This window comes from Rhinolophus sinicus, linkage group LG06, assembly GCF_036562045.2.
Source record: "Rhinolophus sinicus isolate RSC01 linkage group LG06, ASM3656204v1, whole genome shotgun sequence".
Taxonomy (NCBI): Eukaryota; Metazoa; Chordata; class Mammalia; order Chiroptera; family Rhinolophidae; genus Rhinolophus; species Rhinolophus sinicus.
Window position 1 is genome coordinate 79218314 of NC_133756.1, and position 19902 is coordinate 79238215.

General features: G+C 36.2%; 1 protein-coding gene across 7 annotated transcripts in view; it reads right to left on the minus strand.

Moving 5' to 3' along the window:
• The window catches only part of ARHGEF12 (Rho guanine nucleotide exchange factor 12), a 165652-nt gene that overhangs the window by 11522 nt on the left and 134228 nt on the right, over window positions 1-19902 (minus strand). For all 7 annotated transcript variants that reach the window (XM_074335326.1, XM_019718206.2, XM_019718207.2 and 4 more), the window contains 7 exons: window positions 16758-16843; window positions 13906-14031; window positions 12160-12274; window positions 10641-10741; window positions 7325-7402; window positions 5929-6004; window positions 590-757 (listed from right to left, as the gene is read on the minus strand). In XM_074335326.1, coding sequence (XP_074191427.1) covers window positions 590-757; window positions 5929-6004; window positions 7325-7402; window positions 10641-10741; window positions 12160-12274; window positions 13906-14031; window positions 16758-16843 — 750 coding nt within the window. The remainder of the gene's footprint in view (window positions 1-589; window positions 758-5928; window positions 6005-7324; window positions 7403-10640; window positions 10742-12159; window positions 12275-13905; window positions 14032-16757; window positions 16844-19902) is intronic.

Sequence of the window (19902 nt, forward strand, 5' to 3'; positions counted from 1 at the left end):
AATTACTGAACTAAACACTATGATATGACTCTTTTGAATTTTTTTTGAATTGCCCTTTAGTTAAACAGTTAGTTAATAATATTCAGTGGGTGTTAAAAAGATCATAAATTAATCCTGCCATCATGGAACTAACAGGTTTTAAAAGGTACCTCATTGTTAGTCCAATTAATATACAATTTGCTAACTTAAACTGCTTTCAAAAACACAAACAACACCCACCTCTTTAGTTTTTGCTTTTTGTTTTCCACCAAATCAAAAACTATACCATTCTAATGAAAGCTGTTTCATTGGGATTACCTCTCAATTCACTATCTTCATTGGTGTCTATCAATAATTTGAACATGGAATAAAGATCAAAATAATATGCAGAAAATTTTCAAATGCAGAAAATTACTCAGTGAGTCATACTAAATTTGGAGTATAAACTCTTAATTCAATATGTAAGCACTAAATGAATGCAATTTAATTTGTTTAAGAATATAAAAAGAACAAAACTTTATACCACTTGTGCTACTTAAACAACGCTGAATTAGCTTATGTAACTTTACAATAAACCTGGAGGTTAGCATCATTCAGAAGACATATTCACCTGTTGCCACTTGTCGAACCAATACTGTATTTAACTTAATGACAGGGCTAAATGTGTGTTTGCTATCAGCAGTAGATGCCAGAATCTTACTATGACACCTTAACACCAGTCTATCATCCTGCTTTTGTAACAATACAAGAATATCCTCCAGCAGCAATGTGTATAGATCTAGAAACAAAAATATAGGAAAGATGATTAGTACAGAAACTGAGATGTGTTTTATACACCTCATAACAATTCGACAGAGAAAGTTGCTTTTAACACAGTAAATTTCAGAAATTGGGGAGTTCTAGTGAAGATGACAAAGTAGGTAAATGCTGGGCTTGCCTCTTCCTATGACCCAATTAAAATTACAACTAAATTATAAAACAAACAACCAGGACAAACATCTGAAGATTAGCTGAACAGACGACAACTAAGGATATAAAGAAGAAGCCACATCGAGAGTGGAAGGAGGTACAGAACATGCAAAATAGGATGACCCCACACCTACGTGTGGTGATTGAGAATGGAGTAGGATATCACAGCTCCAGGGGTCCCCTCTGAGGAGCAAGGAGTTCCAGCCCCAAACCAGGCACCGCAGGTTGAAGCACCAGTGCTGGGAAGAAGAGCCCCCAAACAACTGGCTGTGAAAAAAACAAGGATCCCAAACATCTGGGTAAGATGAAAGGCTGCTGGGAATCCAGGAATGCTCTTCAGTGGCCTCCACACAGACTCTCTCATTTCCAGGCACTGATTCTGGGCTAGGGAAGAGATGGCAGCTTGGGAGGCATCACAGACATACACGGAGAGACTGAGTTGTGTGGCTTCAGGGCAAGGGCCACAGGGATGGCCCCCATTGTCCTGCTGTGGAGCCCCACCATCCATAGAGCCAAATGTGAATCTACATTGGCCTGAACATCACTCATCCCACCCAGGTGACTCCCTGAGACCCTGAAACATGCAACTCGCACACCCTCCAAGAATCTCAAAAGTGGGCAGCCAGACTTGGGCTGTGCTGCAGTCTTTCTTGGATAACTCTTGGAGGTCCGCGGACCCGAGACAGGCAAATGGCTAGCCTCTGAGGGCCCTGAGCCTTTTGCTGAGTGCTCCAGGCTCACCACTGTGCCAAATCTGAATCAGCATTAACCTGGTGAGCACCACATGCCCCACCATGGTGACTGAGAGACCCTGCCTCACCCAATTTGGATACTGCCTGAGACCCTTGAAGGCACCAGCAGGCATCACCGGTACTGGAGCGGCTGGCCTCGATTCACAGCATGGTCTCTCCCACATGCCTCCAGTTTCAGCACAGGAAGCAACCAACCAATGATCTCTTTGTAACTCCTAAAAGGTAAGCCCCGGGCCAGTCACAAACAGCAACTGACATTGTCTGGCATGGAAGCCCCTCCAAAGAGGCCCCAGAACCAACTCCCTTCAGCCCCACAAGAGTCACACACGAAGGGTGGTCTTGGCAGGCATCAGAGCCCAGAGGGGCAAATGTCTGTCTGCAGGGTCAGGCCATGTACAGCAGCTCTTATGCTGTGTTCATGGCCAATCCTCACAACCAGTCAGCCTGAGGGCCAATCCCACCCAAAGACATGCCAACAGTATTCCACGTTCAACTGCAACAGGTGGGCACACATAACCCACATAAGGGCTACTACTGGAGCACGTGGCTCAGGTGCTCAGGGAGACTGCGCCACTGGGCCCCACAGGGCACCTACTACAGAAGGCCATCCTCCCAAGAGTGGGAGACATAGCAGATCTACATAGAAACAAAGAGAGGCAGCCCGAATGAGGAGACAAAGAAACATGTCCCAACTGAAAGAAAAGAATGAAACTACACAGAAGGAACTAAATGAAATGGAGGCAAGCATTAGACCAGACACAGAGTTCAAAACACTGGTTTTCAGAATGCTCAGGGAACTTAGTGAGAACTTCAACAAATAGATAGTAAGCATAATAAAGGACACAGAAACCATTAAAAAAAAAAAAAAGAACCAGTCATAAGTGAAGAATACAATAACTGAAGTGAAGGACACACGAGAAGAAATGCAAGCAGAGAAGTGACAACTGACACAACATAAATTCGAAGGATTATAAGAGAAAACTATGAACAATTACATGCCAACAAACTGGACAGTCTGGAAGCAATGGATGAGTTCTAGAAACATACAATCTTCCAAGACTGAATCAACAAGAAACAAAAAATCAGAAAAGACCGATCACTACAAACAGAAACTAATCAGTAATCAAAAAACTCCCAGCAAACAAAATTCCTGGACCAGAAGGATTCACAGGTGAATTTTACCAAACAGTCAAAGAAGAATTAACACTCATCCCTCTCATAATATTCCAAAAAATTCAAGAGGAGGAAGGGCTCCCAGTTCACTTTACGAGGCCACTATTACCCTGACTCCAAAACCAGACAAAGACATTACAACAAAAGAAAATTATAGGCCAATATCCCTGATGGACATAGATGCAAAAGTCCTCAACAAAATATTAGCAAACAGAATTCAGCAATACATTAAAAAGATCATACACCACAATCAAGTGGGAATTATTCCTGGGAGGCAAGGTTGGCTCAATATCCACAAGTCAATTAACATGATACACCACTTAAACAAAATAAAGGACAAAAATCACATGATCATATCAATAGATGCAGAAAAAGTGTTCAAAAAACCCAGCATCCATTTATGATAAAAACCCTCAGCAAAGTGGGAATAGAGAGAACATACCTCAACGTAATAAAGGTCATATACCACAAACTCACAGCTAACACCATACTCCAAGGGGAAAAACTGAAAGCGTTTCCCTTAAGAGCAGGAACAAGATAGGGATGCCCACTTTCATTCAACATAGTATTGGAAGTCCTAGCCACAGCAATCAGACAAGAAAAAGACATAAAAGGCATCCAAATAGGAAAGAAAAAATTGTCATTATTTGCAGATGACATGATACTACATACCGAGAACCCTAAGGATTCTGCCAAAGAAACTATCAGAACTAATGAACTCAGTAAAGTAGCTGGATGCAAAATTAATATTGGTGGAAATGTTGTACACCCATAAGAAAAAGAAATTAAGAAAACCATCCCATTTACAATTGCATCAAAAAATAAATAAATAGCTAGGAATAAATTTAACCAAGGATGTAAAAGACCTGTACTAGGAAAAGTATAAGACACTGAAGAAAGAAATGGAAGAAAATGAAAATAAGTGCTCATAGATAGGAAAGATTAACATCGTTAAAATGTTCATCCTACCCAAAGCAATCTATGGATTAAATGTAACCGTATCAAAATATCAATTGCATTTTTCACAGAACTAAAATTTATATGGAACTACAAAGACCCCGAATAGCCAAAGCAATCTTGAGAAAGAAGAACAAAGTTGGAGGTATTATGCTACCTGATATCAAACTGTACTACTAGGCTGTAGTAATCAAAACAGCAATGATACTGACATAAAAATAGACACATAAATCAATGGAACAGAATAGAAAACCCAGAAAGAAACCCAATCCTATCTGGTTAATCAATGACAAAAGAGGCAAGACTATACGATGGGGTAAACAATCTATTCAATAAATGGTATTGGGAAAACTCGACAGATACATGCAATAAAATGAGACTAGACCATCTTCTTATACCATATACAAGAAAACTCAAAATGGATTAAGGACTTAAGTAGAAGACCAGAAACCATAAAACTCCTAGAAGAAAACACAGGCAACAAACTCTCTCGCACTGCTCTTAGTAATACTTATTTTGATATATCTTCTCGGGTAAGGGAAACAACAGGAGAAAAAAAACAAATGAGACTACAGCAAACTAAAAAGTTTTTGCAAAGCAAAGGAAACCATGAACAAAATGAAAAGACAACCTACTGAATGGGAGGAGATAGTCACCAAAAAATATATCTGATAAGGTGTTAATATCTAAAATTTATAGAGAACTCATACAAGTCAAAACAAAAATAAAATCCAAATAAACCTGGTCAGAGGACCTAACTAGACATTTCTCAAAGAGGACATATAGATGACATATATGCCAACAGACATATGAAAAGATGCTCAACATCACTCATCATCAGAGAAATGCAAATTAAAATCACAATGAGATTATCAACTCAAACCTGTAAGAATGGCTATCATCAACAAACAAGTGCTGGTGACAACGTGGAGAAAAGAAAGGGAACCCTTGTGCACTGTTGGTGGAATTGCAAATTCGTGTAGCTACTATGGAAAACAGTATGGAGGTTCTTCAAAAAATTTAAAATAGCACTACCATATGACCCAGCAATTCCATATCTGGGTATTTCTCCAAAGAAATCCAAAACACTAACTCAAAAAACATATCAACCCTATGTTCACTGCAGCATTATTTACAATAGTCAAGATATGGAAGCAACCTAAGTGCCCATCAGTAGATGGTTGGATAAAGAAGTGGTACACACATATATACAATTTAATACTACTCAGCCAGAAAAAATAATTAAATCGTACCATTTGTGACAACATGGGTGGACTTAGAGGGTATTATGCTAAGTGAAATAACTCAGAGAAAGACAAATACCATATGATCTCACTTAATTGTGGAATCTAAAGAACAAAATGAACAAACAAAACAAAAAGAGACTCACAGATACAGAGCACAAACTGATAGTTGTCGTGTGGGAGGGGGATTGGGGGAATTAGGTGAAAAAGGTGAAGGAATTAAGAAGTACAACTTGGTAGTTACAAAATAGTCACGGGGATGTAAAGTACAGCATCCGGAATATAGTCAATAATATTGTAATAACTATGTATAGTACTAGCTGGGTACTAGAGTAATTGATGGAGCATATCGTAAATTATATAAATGTTTTACTACTATGTTGTACACCTGAAACTAATATAAATATTGAATTTCAACATTAAATGAAAAAAATTTTAAATTTAATTAAACATAATGAAAAAGTTGCTTGTTATTGTCATTTTAAATAAATTGTAAATTGTATTACAATGAAGTGTGAATCTCTGAATAAGAAGAAATAAAAACCAATGGTTCCTCACCACAGATAGTTTTAGATGTAATAGTCTAAAGAAAGCTTAGACTCATTCGAACACAAGTGTGATGGGGATAGGACTAAATTGTGAGAGAATTTTCTGCTTCATCCCTAAATAAATATTTAACAAACTTCACATATAACAAAATCACATAAGCATATCTTCTGTAAATGCATAAATAACACAAAGTAGTACTGTATCTGCTGTAATTGAAAATTATGAGTGTTATCTCTTCTTCTAAGAAACTTTCCTATTCTTTTCCTTTCTCCACTTGCCCCCAAATTAACAGACATTAGACTTACCAATAGTTTTATCTCTATTCACCTTCCAAACCAATGGTCCTTCATGAATCATCTTCCTTTTTGTTAAATCCAAATTCTGCCAAAACAAAAGGAATTATATACAAATTATTTTCAAGCACTTACTTAGTAAGAATATTCCATATAGTCTCCTTTAAAGAAATTCTTATTCACTTTTATTATTGATACCTGTCAACTACTGAAAATGGAATAAGGACCATGTTAAAGTAAGCTGCATAACATTTTCTGAAAATGAAAAGGTATCTTGAAAAACATTCAGGAGTACTGTCTTCTAAATCTAACTCTAATAGATGATAATAGCTTATGAAAATAAAATTGTGAACCTTCAGCTACTAGTATCTCAACCCATTGTTGTATAAATAACTTGATGAGGATAATGCATAGCTTATTTGTAAGAGACCTGAGTTCCAGGCTCTAGTTCCAAAGAAACTTCTAAACAATAGCACTTATGAAAAATCCAGGTAGTACTCAGGCTTGCTCTAAATATTAATAACTTAGTAAGAGAATCATCTTTTAGTATAACTAGTTCTAGAAAAACCTCATTCTCTGGACAGGGCTACGCACAGTAGCATGCTTTTTGATAATCTGTTATACATCACATAAAAGTCTATTTTAATAGCTACCAAATACATCAGCCAAAATAATCACCTAGTGAAACAGTACAAGAAAGGTTTAAAATCGTAATCAGTTACTTAATAGGAAAGCCTCATGTACAAGAAGTGACAACAATATTTTACAGTGGTAGCTCGGTTTTCGAAGACCGTTCGAGTTTTGAAATGTTCGAAAACCGAGGCACAGTTTCCCCATAGAAAGCAATGCAAAATGGACTAATCCATTCCAGACCTTTAAAATCAACCCCTAAAACTGCAAATATGGCATGAATTTTACTATCTAATGATACCATAGATCCATAAAATTTACGGCATTTGTAAACCGAAATGTTCGTCAAAGGAGACATTCGAAAACCGAGGTACTACTGTACTATAATTTCTGTAATGGTTTCAATTTTTATGCTTCTGAAGAGATTCACGGAAAAATAGTTGTTACCTTGTTTTACCGAATAATCTGGCAAGTTCTCATAGTATAGCCCTACTCTTATTCAAACTATACAACACAATAAAATTAATCTTAATAATAATGTTCCTTAGTCTCCCGCAAATTTTTGTCACAAAAGTTACAGTCTCACACAACATAGTCCTCTCGTGAAAAACTAAAGTAATCTTCACACAGAAGAAACATTTAAAACAAAGAATAGAATCATAAATATACACACTCTATGAAATCCATCAGGTGATGTATATTCCCCACTGAGATGTTAATTACCTGCCTGGTCTTTGGTCAATTTTATTTTTTAAATTATTATTAGACCATCTCTCACCCTGAGCTCTTCAACATTTGGGTACTCTGACAACTTCAGATTGGAGGTATCAAGGCGACGCTGATAATCTTCTAAGCGCTGAAAATTAAGACAGGATGGAGCCAAGGTTACTACTTTGGTATCAATGACCTCCCTGTTCCTAAATCAAATGGACATTTTTTACCTACATTTTATTGAGCTCTCTGCAATATTAGACAAAACTGACAATTCACTCTTAAAATACTCCCTTCTCTTGACTTTGAAAACTCTCCTAGTTTTCGTCTTACCTCTTTGGCTGTTCTTTCACAATCTTTTCAAACTCACTGGCCTCTAACTAGCTTGTATTTATTTTCTGAATATGCAAATCATGTACATGGTACAAAATTCAGAAGGTAATGCAAGGCGTACAATAAAAAGTAAGTCTCCCTCCAAACCTGTTCTGCCTTCTAACCCCCAATTTCTCTAAAGAAACACCCATTCGTTTTTTTCTTTTTATAAATTTTATTGGGGAGTACTCGGGAACAGTATGTTTCTCTAGGGCCCATCAGCTCCAAGTCGTTGTCCAGTCGTCGTTTTCAATCTTTAGTTGTGGGGGACGCAGCCCACCATCCCTTGCGGGAGATGAACCGGCAACTTTGTTGTTGAGAGCATGTGTTCTAACCAACTGAGCTATCTGGCCACCCCTCCAGAAGCTCAGGGGCAGCTCATTGGCTCATGTGGGAATCGAACCACAACCCTGTTGTTCAGAGCTCACGCTCTAACCAACTGAGCCATCCAGCTGCCTGGAAAATACCCATTTCTTGAGTAGCCTATGAGAAAAATTCTAAGCAAACAGAATATGTGTATGCTTGTCTTTGTGCATATTGTGTATGCATATCCTAATGTATTCATGTATGTATTACTTACTCAAATGGTAACATAATATGTTCATATACACATTTTTCTGTATATGTGTATGGCTCATCATTATATCTCGGAGATTGTTCCACATGAGCACATATAGAGATAGCTGTCACATTTTTTAATGGCTGCATGGTATTCACTCTGTAAATGAACTATAATTTATTTAACTACACCTTACTGATGGACATGTATGTTACTTCAAATCTTCTATAACAAATGACACCGCAATAAAATGGCCTTAAACATACACTTTCGTACACATGTGTAGATATATTTGTAAGATAAATTGCTAAAGAAGAAATATTAGATCAAAGGGTACATATATTTTCCCCCAAGTTTATCAAAATTTCCAAATACAAAGTTTGAATGTGTATAGTAAATACCCATATACCCACAACCTACATTCTACAATTAACATTTGCTGTATGTTTTATCGTGTATCTATCCACCTAGTCGTCCCTCTATCTATCCATCAATCCATCTTACATTGTGAATGTACTTCAAAATAAGTTACAGACATAAGCATACTTCACTCTAAACATGTTATAGCATGTGTATAATTAACAACAGTTCAACATTTGTTTACAGTTCATTTTATAAAGTAAAATTTATATACAGTGAAATGCACACATTTTAAATGTACCTTCCCACAAGTTTTTACAAATGCATAGGCTTATAATCAAACTCCTATCAATATATAAAATATTAACATCACTCTCATACTTTTTAAAAATAATTATCTGTCTCCACATCTCCAGTGACAACTACTCTTCTGACTTTTTCCCACTGTATATTAGTTTAGACTATTCTAGAAGTTTATATAAATAGAATTATATGTATATACTCTTTTGTGTCTGGTTTCTTTTGCTCAGCATAATGTTTGTGAGATTCATTCATTTGTTTATCTCAGGGATTCATTCCTTTTTATTGCTGGTATTATTCCAGTTTATAATTATACCACATTTGGTTTATGTTATAAACATTCTTAAATAAGTCTCTGGGTAAATCACTGGAAAAAGAATTTATGGGTCCAAGGGTAGATGTATGAATATGTGCATTTTTAATTTAGATAAATATTGTCAAATTGCCCTCTTAGGTTTTACCATTTTATACTCCAAACATTACACTTGGGAGTACCTGTTTTCCTATAGCCTCACCAAGAGTTGTCATCATATTCAGTTCCTAAGAGTATGGAACATCCAGGTCCATGGATTCAATTTGCTTCTACCTGTTCACAGACTTATATTTTTATCTTTAGCACAGTTCTCTTAGAGGTAGATCCATGTAACCAATTGCTTACTGTATATTTTCACTTGATATCTCAAATTGAACTCATCATCTTTCCCACATATCTGGGGCTTCTCCATTCATCCAGTTCATCCAAATGTGCAAGCCAGAGACCCGGGACTTATTCCTGACATCACCTCTCTTCAAATCTTCTCTAAATCAGTCACCAAGTCCTGCCAATTTTACCTTCTAAATACTTTTCCAATTCTTGCACTTCTCTAAGCCATCACCATCTACCCTGGACTGCTGTGAGAGACTACTAATGGGGCTCTTTCATCTACTCTCTGCCTGCTGCAACCCGTTTTCCATACAGTAGATGAGTGATACTTATAAAGTGAAAAATCTGAACATGCCCTTCTCCTTCTTAAATGTCTATAATGAATTCCTATTGCTCTTAGAAAAAACACAAAAACTTTAACATGGTCTATAAAGCCCTGTATGATTTGACCCTAGCCTACTGTATCTCATTTCATACCACTATGACTTTGCATTTAGGCATGACCCACAGTAATCTAATCTTTCATTTCCTCAAACAGACCATGCTTCTTTTTCACCCATGGATTTTCCTCTACCTGTGAGGTTGCCCACTTCCACATTATTTTGTTTCATTCCCAGGCATCCTTCAGAGCTTGACTTAAATGTCAATTCCTCAAGCAAGCTTTCTCTGAGGCGACCACCTAACATCCTCAAACCAGACTAGGCGACCTACTCCTAGTTACAGTCCTAGCACCCTGAAATTCTCCTTTACAGCAGCTATCACAACTGATATATAAAATACTTGCACTATACTCTGTTCAATTCCTTTCTATCCTGCTGGAAAACAAGCTCAGTATGGACAATTATTGTACTCATTGTTTTAACTACTCTATACCCTACACTTGGCATACAGTAGATGCTGTATAAATATTTGTTGAATGAATAGATGAATGAATGAGCAAACAAGCAGTTAGAGATGCTCAAAAAGGTCAAAGACAACTCTGATGTTCTATCACAAACTGATATGAACCTACTTACTATAGGAATAGTTAAATGTCCCTCCCTTCAATTATGTAATGATAGTTTCAATTATTATTTCACAGATTCCAGGTAATGCTAATTTAATATTCTCACTATGTCATCCTGTATCTTCTTGCTTTTCCCTTCTTACCTGCTTGTTTTCTGCCTCTTTGACAGCCTGATTTACATAATTTAAGATCTGACGACAGTGATCTGCAGCTTTCTTCACCTTCTCCCTTTCCAATGGCCACTCTAAATAAGGGGGAGAAATATAAAATGTAAAATGGAGGAAATCAGAAAATATAAATATATAAACATCAAATATGTATATATAATATATACGAGATATCATTTTATTTGAACAGTTACAAAAATACACTCAGACCTTGAATATTTTTATACCAGGCTAAAACCTATGGCAGAATCTCAATTCAGGTAGTCTTGGGACAGGTGAAACTTCGATGACAGTGCTTTAAAACATAAATACTAATATTTAAAAAGAAACCATAGTATAGAACCCTAAACTCAAGGACAGATGCTTTACACCAAGTATCAGGCCCACTATATTCTCATTCACATTGTAAGCAATATAAATGGGGCACTTTCCTCCCTAGAATTTCATAGTGCACAGCCTACGTGATTATAGTAGGCTCCAGTGCACAGCCTCCAGTGCACCTGCTAAGCAATATTTTTTGAATGGTAACACAATTCAAAATAACTCCAAAATAAGTTTCTTTGAATTTGAAATTATATTTAAAGAAAGAAAATAGATGAGAACATTTGTACCATTAAAAGAAGATGAAATTCACCAAAATGTGGTGAGGTTACACTGAGGTCTACAGAGTAAAAAAATACCAAAATCAGAATATTCAAAATTACAATCCTCCAAACATAGTCCAGTTATAATGAACAGATATAAAAATTTATGTGTATGAGTGTTTTCAAATTCTCAGGCATGAGAAACAGGAGTTTGATTGCAAAGAATTATTAATGAAAACTAATGAGAACTAAATTATTAATTGAGCCTAAAGCTCAATTGAGAAATTTAGATTTACTACATGTTTTAAAACAGGACAGTTGAAATAAATAAATAAATAAATAAATAACATGTATAAATAAAACATATATGTGTGTGTGTGTGTGTGTGTGTGTGTGTGTGTATATATATATATATATATATATATATATATATATATATATATATAAAACATCTCTTCAATCCAGTATAAGCCTCTTCAAAGGAAACATGATATATGCTAGATAGAGGAAGAATTAGTAAACTTTTTTTGTACATGGCCAGATAATAAACATTTCACACTTTATAGGCCAAATGGTATTTGTCACAACTACTGAACTGTGGCTGCAGTGCAAAAAGCAGTCAGAGAGAATATGTCAACAAATGAGCATGACCATGTTCTAATACACTTGAGAAAAATAGGTGATTAGCTAGATTTGGCCCATGATCCATAGATTGCCATCTCTGTGCTAGACCTATTAATGGAGTACATCAAATCAAATATCTTGAAGAAGACTAGATTGAATCTTACTAGAAAATTTCACTATACTATTTGTAAGTCTCCAGGCATCAGATGCTGTGAGAGATTATTTAGCAGAACATGGCTTTTGTTTTTTTGTTCCTAAGCTTTTTAATTTAAGTGAAAATGCTATACCTGTGTATTTGGCAATATTATCCAATAGAAGAGGGTACTTAGTAAGCCTCTGCATTTGGGTGGGAATGATATCCTTCAGCTGCAAACGACGACACAGTGGATTACTCTCAGCATCCTAAAAGTGAAACAAATGAATTTGTAATTATTATTAGGATTATACCTAATATGTACCATATAACTCGTCATGTAAGTCTCCACAGCATCACAGTTCTGGTTATTAAATCAACACTTAAACATGCCAAGACATAACATTGCCACACCATACTTCTGCTTTCTCTTTTAACCACATAACGGGAGGGGAGCCGTTATTATTAAACCAATGACCTGTTATCTGTTTAAGCAAGGACTGAGAACATCCATAAGCAACTCTAAGAATCGCTTTCTTGTGATAAAACAGATTTATTTTCACATATTCAGAAAATCCAGTTACATTTTTGGCATTCCTATAATTGGCATTCCTACCATAAGCAAGTGAGCTAATTTGCTGGCTGCCATTCCAAGCAGGCACAATGGATCAGCAGTCTGAATATACCCGCTCATCTATAAAAGGGGACAGCAAGCTGTTCAGTCAAGTGCCAGAGTAAATATTTCAGGCTTTACATGCTATATAGTCTGTGTCACGACTACTTAACTCTGCTGTTTTAGCATAAAAGCAGCCATAGATAATACGTAAATGAATGAACATGGCTATGTATGATAGAGTTCTAAGATGGCCACCAAAATTTCCACTCTCTGGTGTACCCACCCTATCTAATCCCCTCCCTTGAGTGTGGACAGAACTTGGAATATGATGGGATATCACTCCAATGATAGGTTACTATCAGTTGACTTTGAGTTAATCAGAAAGGAGAGTGTCCTAGGTGAGTCTGACTTAATCAGAGGAGTCTTTAAAAGAAAGCTGTCTGGGAGATGCATTCTTACTGTCCTGGAAGAAAGCAAACATCCATCTGTAAACATCTATAGGGGCCACGTGGCAAAGAGATATGGGCATTTTCTAGGAACCAAAAGCAGTTCATAGTCAACTATAGCAAGGAGACAAGAATCTCGGTTGTACATTTACAAGGAAATGAATTCTGCTACCAGTGACCTTAAAAGATGACCCCCCAAGTCTCAAATGAGAATTGCAGCTCCAGCTGACACCTTGATTTCAGCTTGGAGAAATCATGAAGAGAGGACCCAGCTAAACTATACCTGTACTCCTCAACCACAAAAACTGTGACATAGTGAACGTATGCACTGTTTTCAGTTGCTATGATTGTGGTAATTTCCTATACAGCAGTAAGAAACTAATATAGTTCTCCAATAAAACTTTTATTTACAAAAACAGGCAAGAGGCTGGATATGACCTGTGGTTGTAGTTTACTGACCCTCAGTCTATACCAATATATATCTCAGTAGGTATGACTGCTGTTATACTCTTCCCTGGGCTTGATATAAGCCTATTCTCATGCTTTTACAATATTATTTTAATAGCGTACATGGGCCATTTCCGAACAATAACTCCATGGCAATGTGGACTTCTATGTCAAGTGTTTTAATCATGATATATATTCTTGTTTTTACTATTCCAATATCATCTTTATACCTTCCAGTAATTTAAGAGAGAATTTATGGCTTTAGAAAATATTAACATAGATATAATTCTAGTAAAAGATTTAATCTTAGTCAGAATTCCCTCAGTTTATTCTATAATTGATTTTAAAAATGCCTTTTTTCCCCCCTTCTTACAGGACTCACTCAACTCACTTGCACAAACGTCTGGAATCGAGAATCCTTTTTCTGACGAGATTTGATCATTTCCAGAGCAAAAGGTTGGTTACTGCAAAAGGTAGCAGCAGCATGTTTCAACTTCTCCTCCCCTGGTCCACTGAACTGTGCCAAGAATGCAAATAGAAAATGGGATACTGGGCTGATAATGAGGCAAGGCAAAATGAGATACAACCACAATCCTTTAAATATTCCAATGAGTATTCTCAAATGACATGTGAAATATCAATGTTTCTCCATTAATAACATCTGACCCTGAAACATCCAGACCTTTTGATTATATTCCAATGTTTTCTTGCTCGTAGCCTCCCACACTTCTTACCTTTTCAAGTCTATACTACTTCTAAATTAGATAGAAAGGGGAAACTTGGGGAATATGAGACATAAAACACTTCAAGACTGAGATTAAAATTTCATTTCTTAGTATCTAACACCTTCACAGAAATTACTCTCTTATTGCCCAAGGAAGAAAATCCTGGGATCTAGCTTGCTTTCTTACCATGAAACCCAGGCCAGGTCAAAACTTTTCTGAGTCACAATAAAATTACATCATCACTGCTTAGCCAGTGCAGAGGCTAGAGATCTGTGCCTTGAAACTCTCTTGGGGATGATACATGAGCCTATGAACTTTTTTGCTAAAACTTATACTTTTTACTAATATTTTTAATTTGTAAATTTAAGTTTGTATAGTCCATGATTTTAAAGTTTCTGCTAAAACACCTAACAAGTGCTTCACTCATAACAGGTACTCTTACAAGCATAGGTCAAATAAATTATTTTTTTAACCATCTCTATATTTATAATAATTGTGCTTATGGTTTACAAAGAAACTTTTCATATAATCTCCCCTTTAAAGCCATATTTCCAAAAGTTTATACATGAAGGTATTTTGTGAAAAAATCTTTTAGTAGTGCATTTGTAGATAAATTTGGAGTATTTTTTCAACTAGGAGACATACAAAGCAACATTTTAATAGGTAGCTACAATGCTGTATTCTCTGTCTATTATAAATATGACACTCAACATATTAAAAGAGACTGGCAGCATTTTGGAATGTTAGTCAGTCAAAAGTACCATACAACTACTAGCAGCAGCTGGGTTTACAAAAGAAAATACTCCCAACCTCAAGCAGTTTTATAAGTAGCTTACATATCCATAAGGAAATCTTAAGGGACCTACACCAGAAAAATATTCTCCAAAACTCTTAAAAAATAGAGTAAATCTAAAGGTTTATTTATGATTTTTGCTTTTACTACTGGGGGTGCCAAAAATGTATATACATTTTAAGAAAAGGAGAAACTATTAAAATTGTAATACTCAATATATACCAATAACAAAAGATGAATACAAGTCATGTGTATACATTTTTTTGGCACCCTCTGCATTTCTGGCCAAAGCTTTGATCTAAATTAACCTTTTGTACCTAATAATTACTAAACCCATTGGTTAGTCATTCCAATTTTTTATAGGTACATCATATTGGTCGAGAATACACTTCATTTTACATGTAGTAAAATAAATTTGTTTTCCCCCACTCTATTAACATGTTTCTCCACTTTGTTTTACCATGTAGTAGATTTACATAGTCCAACGGACTGTGTGATAAGAGAATCAATTGCATTTCTGTACCTTATTAATGACAAACCTCACTTGAGACTCAGTTTAAACACTATTTATGCAAATAAAACTGCTTAGGAATCAAGATTGATATTTTAAGTCCATATGACTTACAACTTTATAATCCACATTTGAAAATGGATGCTATACCACATCATACTACAAATTTTCTGTTTCAAGTTCGGTAGTGTGCTGCCAAGCCAACAGAACTCAGTTATAACTTTCACTGCTATACTGAGATCAAGAAAAAAATGAATCACACTACCACAGAGTAAGGTGAATTTTTCAAGGAAGTTAAAGCTTCTTAATAATAACAATGCTAGAGTGGGCCTACGGAGAAAATGCTTTGGAAAGCTCAATAAATGCAAGATGAGACTGGATTATGATTCCTTGATCCTATTCTACGAGGTAAGTGGCTAAGAAGAGATCTACTATTGGATTAGTAGATTCCACGGAGGCAATGATCTCACCATCAGTGAAAGGAACCTTAACTATAGTACTTTCTTTAAAAGTTGAATCAAACCCCCTTTCCCCTAGGAAGATTTTCTGTATGTTCTAGTTTAGGTCTTCCTGCTATATATTCCCATAACAACCCGTTTTGCTAACACTCATCACACTTGAAATAACTAATGACAGTTTTCTCACTGATTATAAGCTTTACTAGGGCAGGTGCCATGTCTGTTTTGATTGCCACTGTATCCCAGCACCTACGACAGTGCTCAGCACATAAGTATATATTGTGGGGTATATACTGACAAAGAGACAGAAAGATAAACAGAATTTAACAAACAGCTACTATAGTCTCTGAACTCTTTCCTTATAAATGTAAATAAGATTAAGTGATTTTTATTTTTCTACTTTTGTGATGGTAGTTCTGGATCTATAATTATCTAATGCTGTACAGTACAATTTTCATACTTGGACAACAGAACATAGCTAAAATTCTATGTCAGTTAAATTATTTCTATCAAGATCCATTTTACTGTATATTCTTTAAAACCTAAAGAACGAGTATCTTTATTCTGATGGAAAAAGAGCACTTAGTTTGAGCACTACCAGAAGATATTACCAAGAGAATACATATGCTGGACTTTTCATTTTACATTTGCTTTGTAAAATGGATGAGTCTGCATGTCTATAAAGATTAATTAGTTAATCTTGAATCTGATCAAGTAGCTATAAAAATATTAAAATAAAATAGCAAATTTCCTTACCCAGGTCAATAAATCTTCCCCAATTTGATCAATAACAGAGGTATCATTCCTTTTTCGAACAGCCTTCATTTGCTCATTCAACCCAACTACAGGGTAAAAATAAAACGGAGAAAAGAATTAAGCATATTCTCATTTCAGGCTGAGTTACTGGTAGTACCAAGAACTTAAATTTTCAAAAAAAGGACTTCCAGAATAGTACAGCTGCTTTTAATCTCCTTAAATATAAATCTGGACACAATTCTTATACATCTAGATATTTGTGTCCTCTATCAGAAAAACAGGTGACAAAGCATAAAACAATGTGGAAAATAGCACATTACATACAGGATAGGCACATTAAATACGCATTTCACTTCAAGACTCTGTCTATAACCATACTCATAAAGAACTTAAATTCAAATAGTGCAGGTGATTCAGTCTACCGTTCCTCTCAGAAAATGTATGGGCACAGGCAATAAATATAATCAAGCCTGAACTTGCCAATGCATGAGGGTAAAACCTAAAATCCCCAAAGAAGTAAAAGGCATCAATTTGGTGGGCAAGTACTGGTAGGTGGTGATGGCATCCTTGATGAAAAAAAGATTAAAAATTAAAGGTCATGGAGAAACAGTAACCGATAAAGAACCCATACTGTTGTCTACAAAGTCCGAGATGAGTACAGATACAACCAAGGAGCCAATAAGGCACAATTTTAATATATTTACTCAAGCGTTCCAAGCAAAACAACACACAAAAACCCCAATAATTTAATTCCTGAAAACAACCCCATCATGGGATTATATACTGCATATTAATATTTTCAAAATACATTTATACATTTATTATTATTATTATTACATGGGATATACATATTTAAAAACATATAAACTGTAATTGATGGGAAGTTTTTAAGGATAATTTTAACTATTTATGGTTTTCAACACTGACACATTAGACCCTAAGTCCTGTGTGAACACTTTGTATATAAAAGGCTGGTACAGGGTTTGGGAGCGACACTCAAAGTACCAATCACTTCTTTATTTATGTTATATGCTCACATATAGCATAATAATTTCAGGAATGCTGCCACAGAAGAAAGTCCATGTGAGGACACTGCAAGAAGGAGACCATCTGCAAGTCAAGGAGAGAGGACTCAGGAGAAACCACCCTGCCAACTCCTTGATCTTCAACTTCCAGCCTCCAGAACGCACCGTCCCAAAGAGACGGAGGGGAGTAATGTTATAGGAATGGCGGCAACGAGGTGGTCTTCTTCAGTTCTCCTCCGGAATGTACCACAAATTGAACATCTATAACCCATCAAAAGACTCTCTGCTCATCACACAGAACAGCTAAGAGACTCATAGGAGGATTTCTTGAAGGGCCCAGCCGAAGAGGCACAAGATTCAACACAACCAGAGGCCAACTCCAAACCAAACCAGAGTATTACCGGATTTGACCCACAAGTGACACACCCAGAGGGAATTCTCTATAGGCACAAGAGCCCATAGAGGCCAAGCCTCATTTGAGTGGTCAACCCTCATGCAGCAGATCATCCACTGTGGGCAGAGCCAAGTCTCACAACTAGTCAGCCTAAGAGTCAATCTCATCTACTGACAAGCCAAAAGCAATTAAAGCTCAACTTTAACAGGACAATATATACAACACAAAGATCACCTTTGGAGGACAGGAGACTAGGGAAGTGGTGCAAGTCAAATATAAAGGACACATACTATATAAGATCACCCAGCAAAGACAAAGAACCTTAGGGAATCCACCTAATACATCGAAGCAAACACAGAGAGTCAGCCAGAATGGGGAAACAAAGAAATATGTCCCAAATAAAAGAGCAGAAGAAACCTCCAGAATTGGAACCAAATGAAGTACAGGTAACCAACCTATCAGAGACAGAGTTCAGAACACTGATGATAAGAATGTTTAGGAGCTTAGTGACGATATAAAGAAGGATAGAGAAATTATAATGAACAACCAGTTAGAACTAAAGAACACAATTACTGAAATAAAGAACACACTTGAAGTAATTGCCAGCAGGGCAGATGAAGTACAGGATCAAATCAGTGACTTAGAAAACAAGTTTGCAGAGATCACCCAAGTGGAACAACAAAAAGAAAAAAGAGAAAAAAACAACAACAATGAAAATGGTTTGAGAGAACTGTGGGATAACATCAAGCGCAACAACACACGCAAAATAGGAATACCAGAAGGTGAAAAGAAGGAGCAAGGGATCGAGAACATATTTGAAGTAATAATGACTGAAAACTTCCCTAACCTGGTGAAGGAAACTGACACACAAGCCCAGGAAGTACAGAGAGTTCCAACCAGGATAAACCCAAACAGGTCCACGCCAAGACACATTATAGTTAAAATGGCAAAGGTTAAAGACAAAGAGAGAATCCTAAAAGCAGCAAGAGAAAGACAGCAGGTTACATGCAACGGAACTCCTATAAGACTATCAAATGACTTTTCTGCAGAAATTTTGCAGGTCAGGAGGGAGTGGCAGGAGGTATTCAAAGTGATGAAAAACAAATATCTATAACCTAGGCTGCTTAATACAGCAAGGCTATCATTGAAAACTGAAGGAGAGATAAAAAGCTTTCCAAAAAAGAATAAGCTAAAGAATAAACAATACAAAAGATCAATGAATATAAGAGCTGGTTTTTCGAGATGAACAAAATCGACAAACCTTTAGCCAGAATCATCAAAAAGAGAGAGAGAGGACCCAAATTTATAAAATCAGAAATGAAAGAGGAAGAAGTGACAACAGACAACACAGAAATACAAAAAATTTTAAGAAATTAGTATTAGCAACTATATGCCAACAAATTAGACAATCGGGAAGAAATGGACAATTTTCTAGAAGCATACAACTATCCAAGGGTCACTCAAGAAGAAACAGAGAACCTGAATAGACTAATTACCACCAGGTAAACTGAACCAGTAATCAACAAACTCCCAACGAACAAAAGCCCTGGACCAGATGGCCTTACAGGTGAATTTTACAAACCATTTAAAAAAGAATTACCACCTATTCTCCTCAAGCTATTCCAAAAAATCCAGAAGGAGGAAAGGCTCCCAAACACCTTTTAGGAGGTCACTATCACCCTGATCCCAAAATCAGACAAAGAGATTACAAAAAAAGAAAACTAAA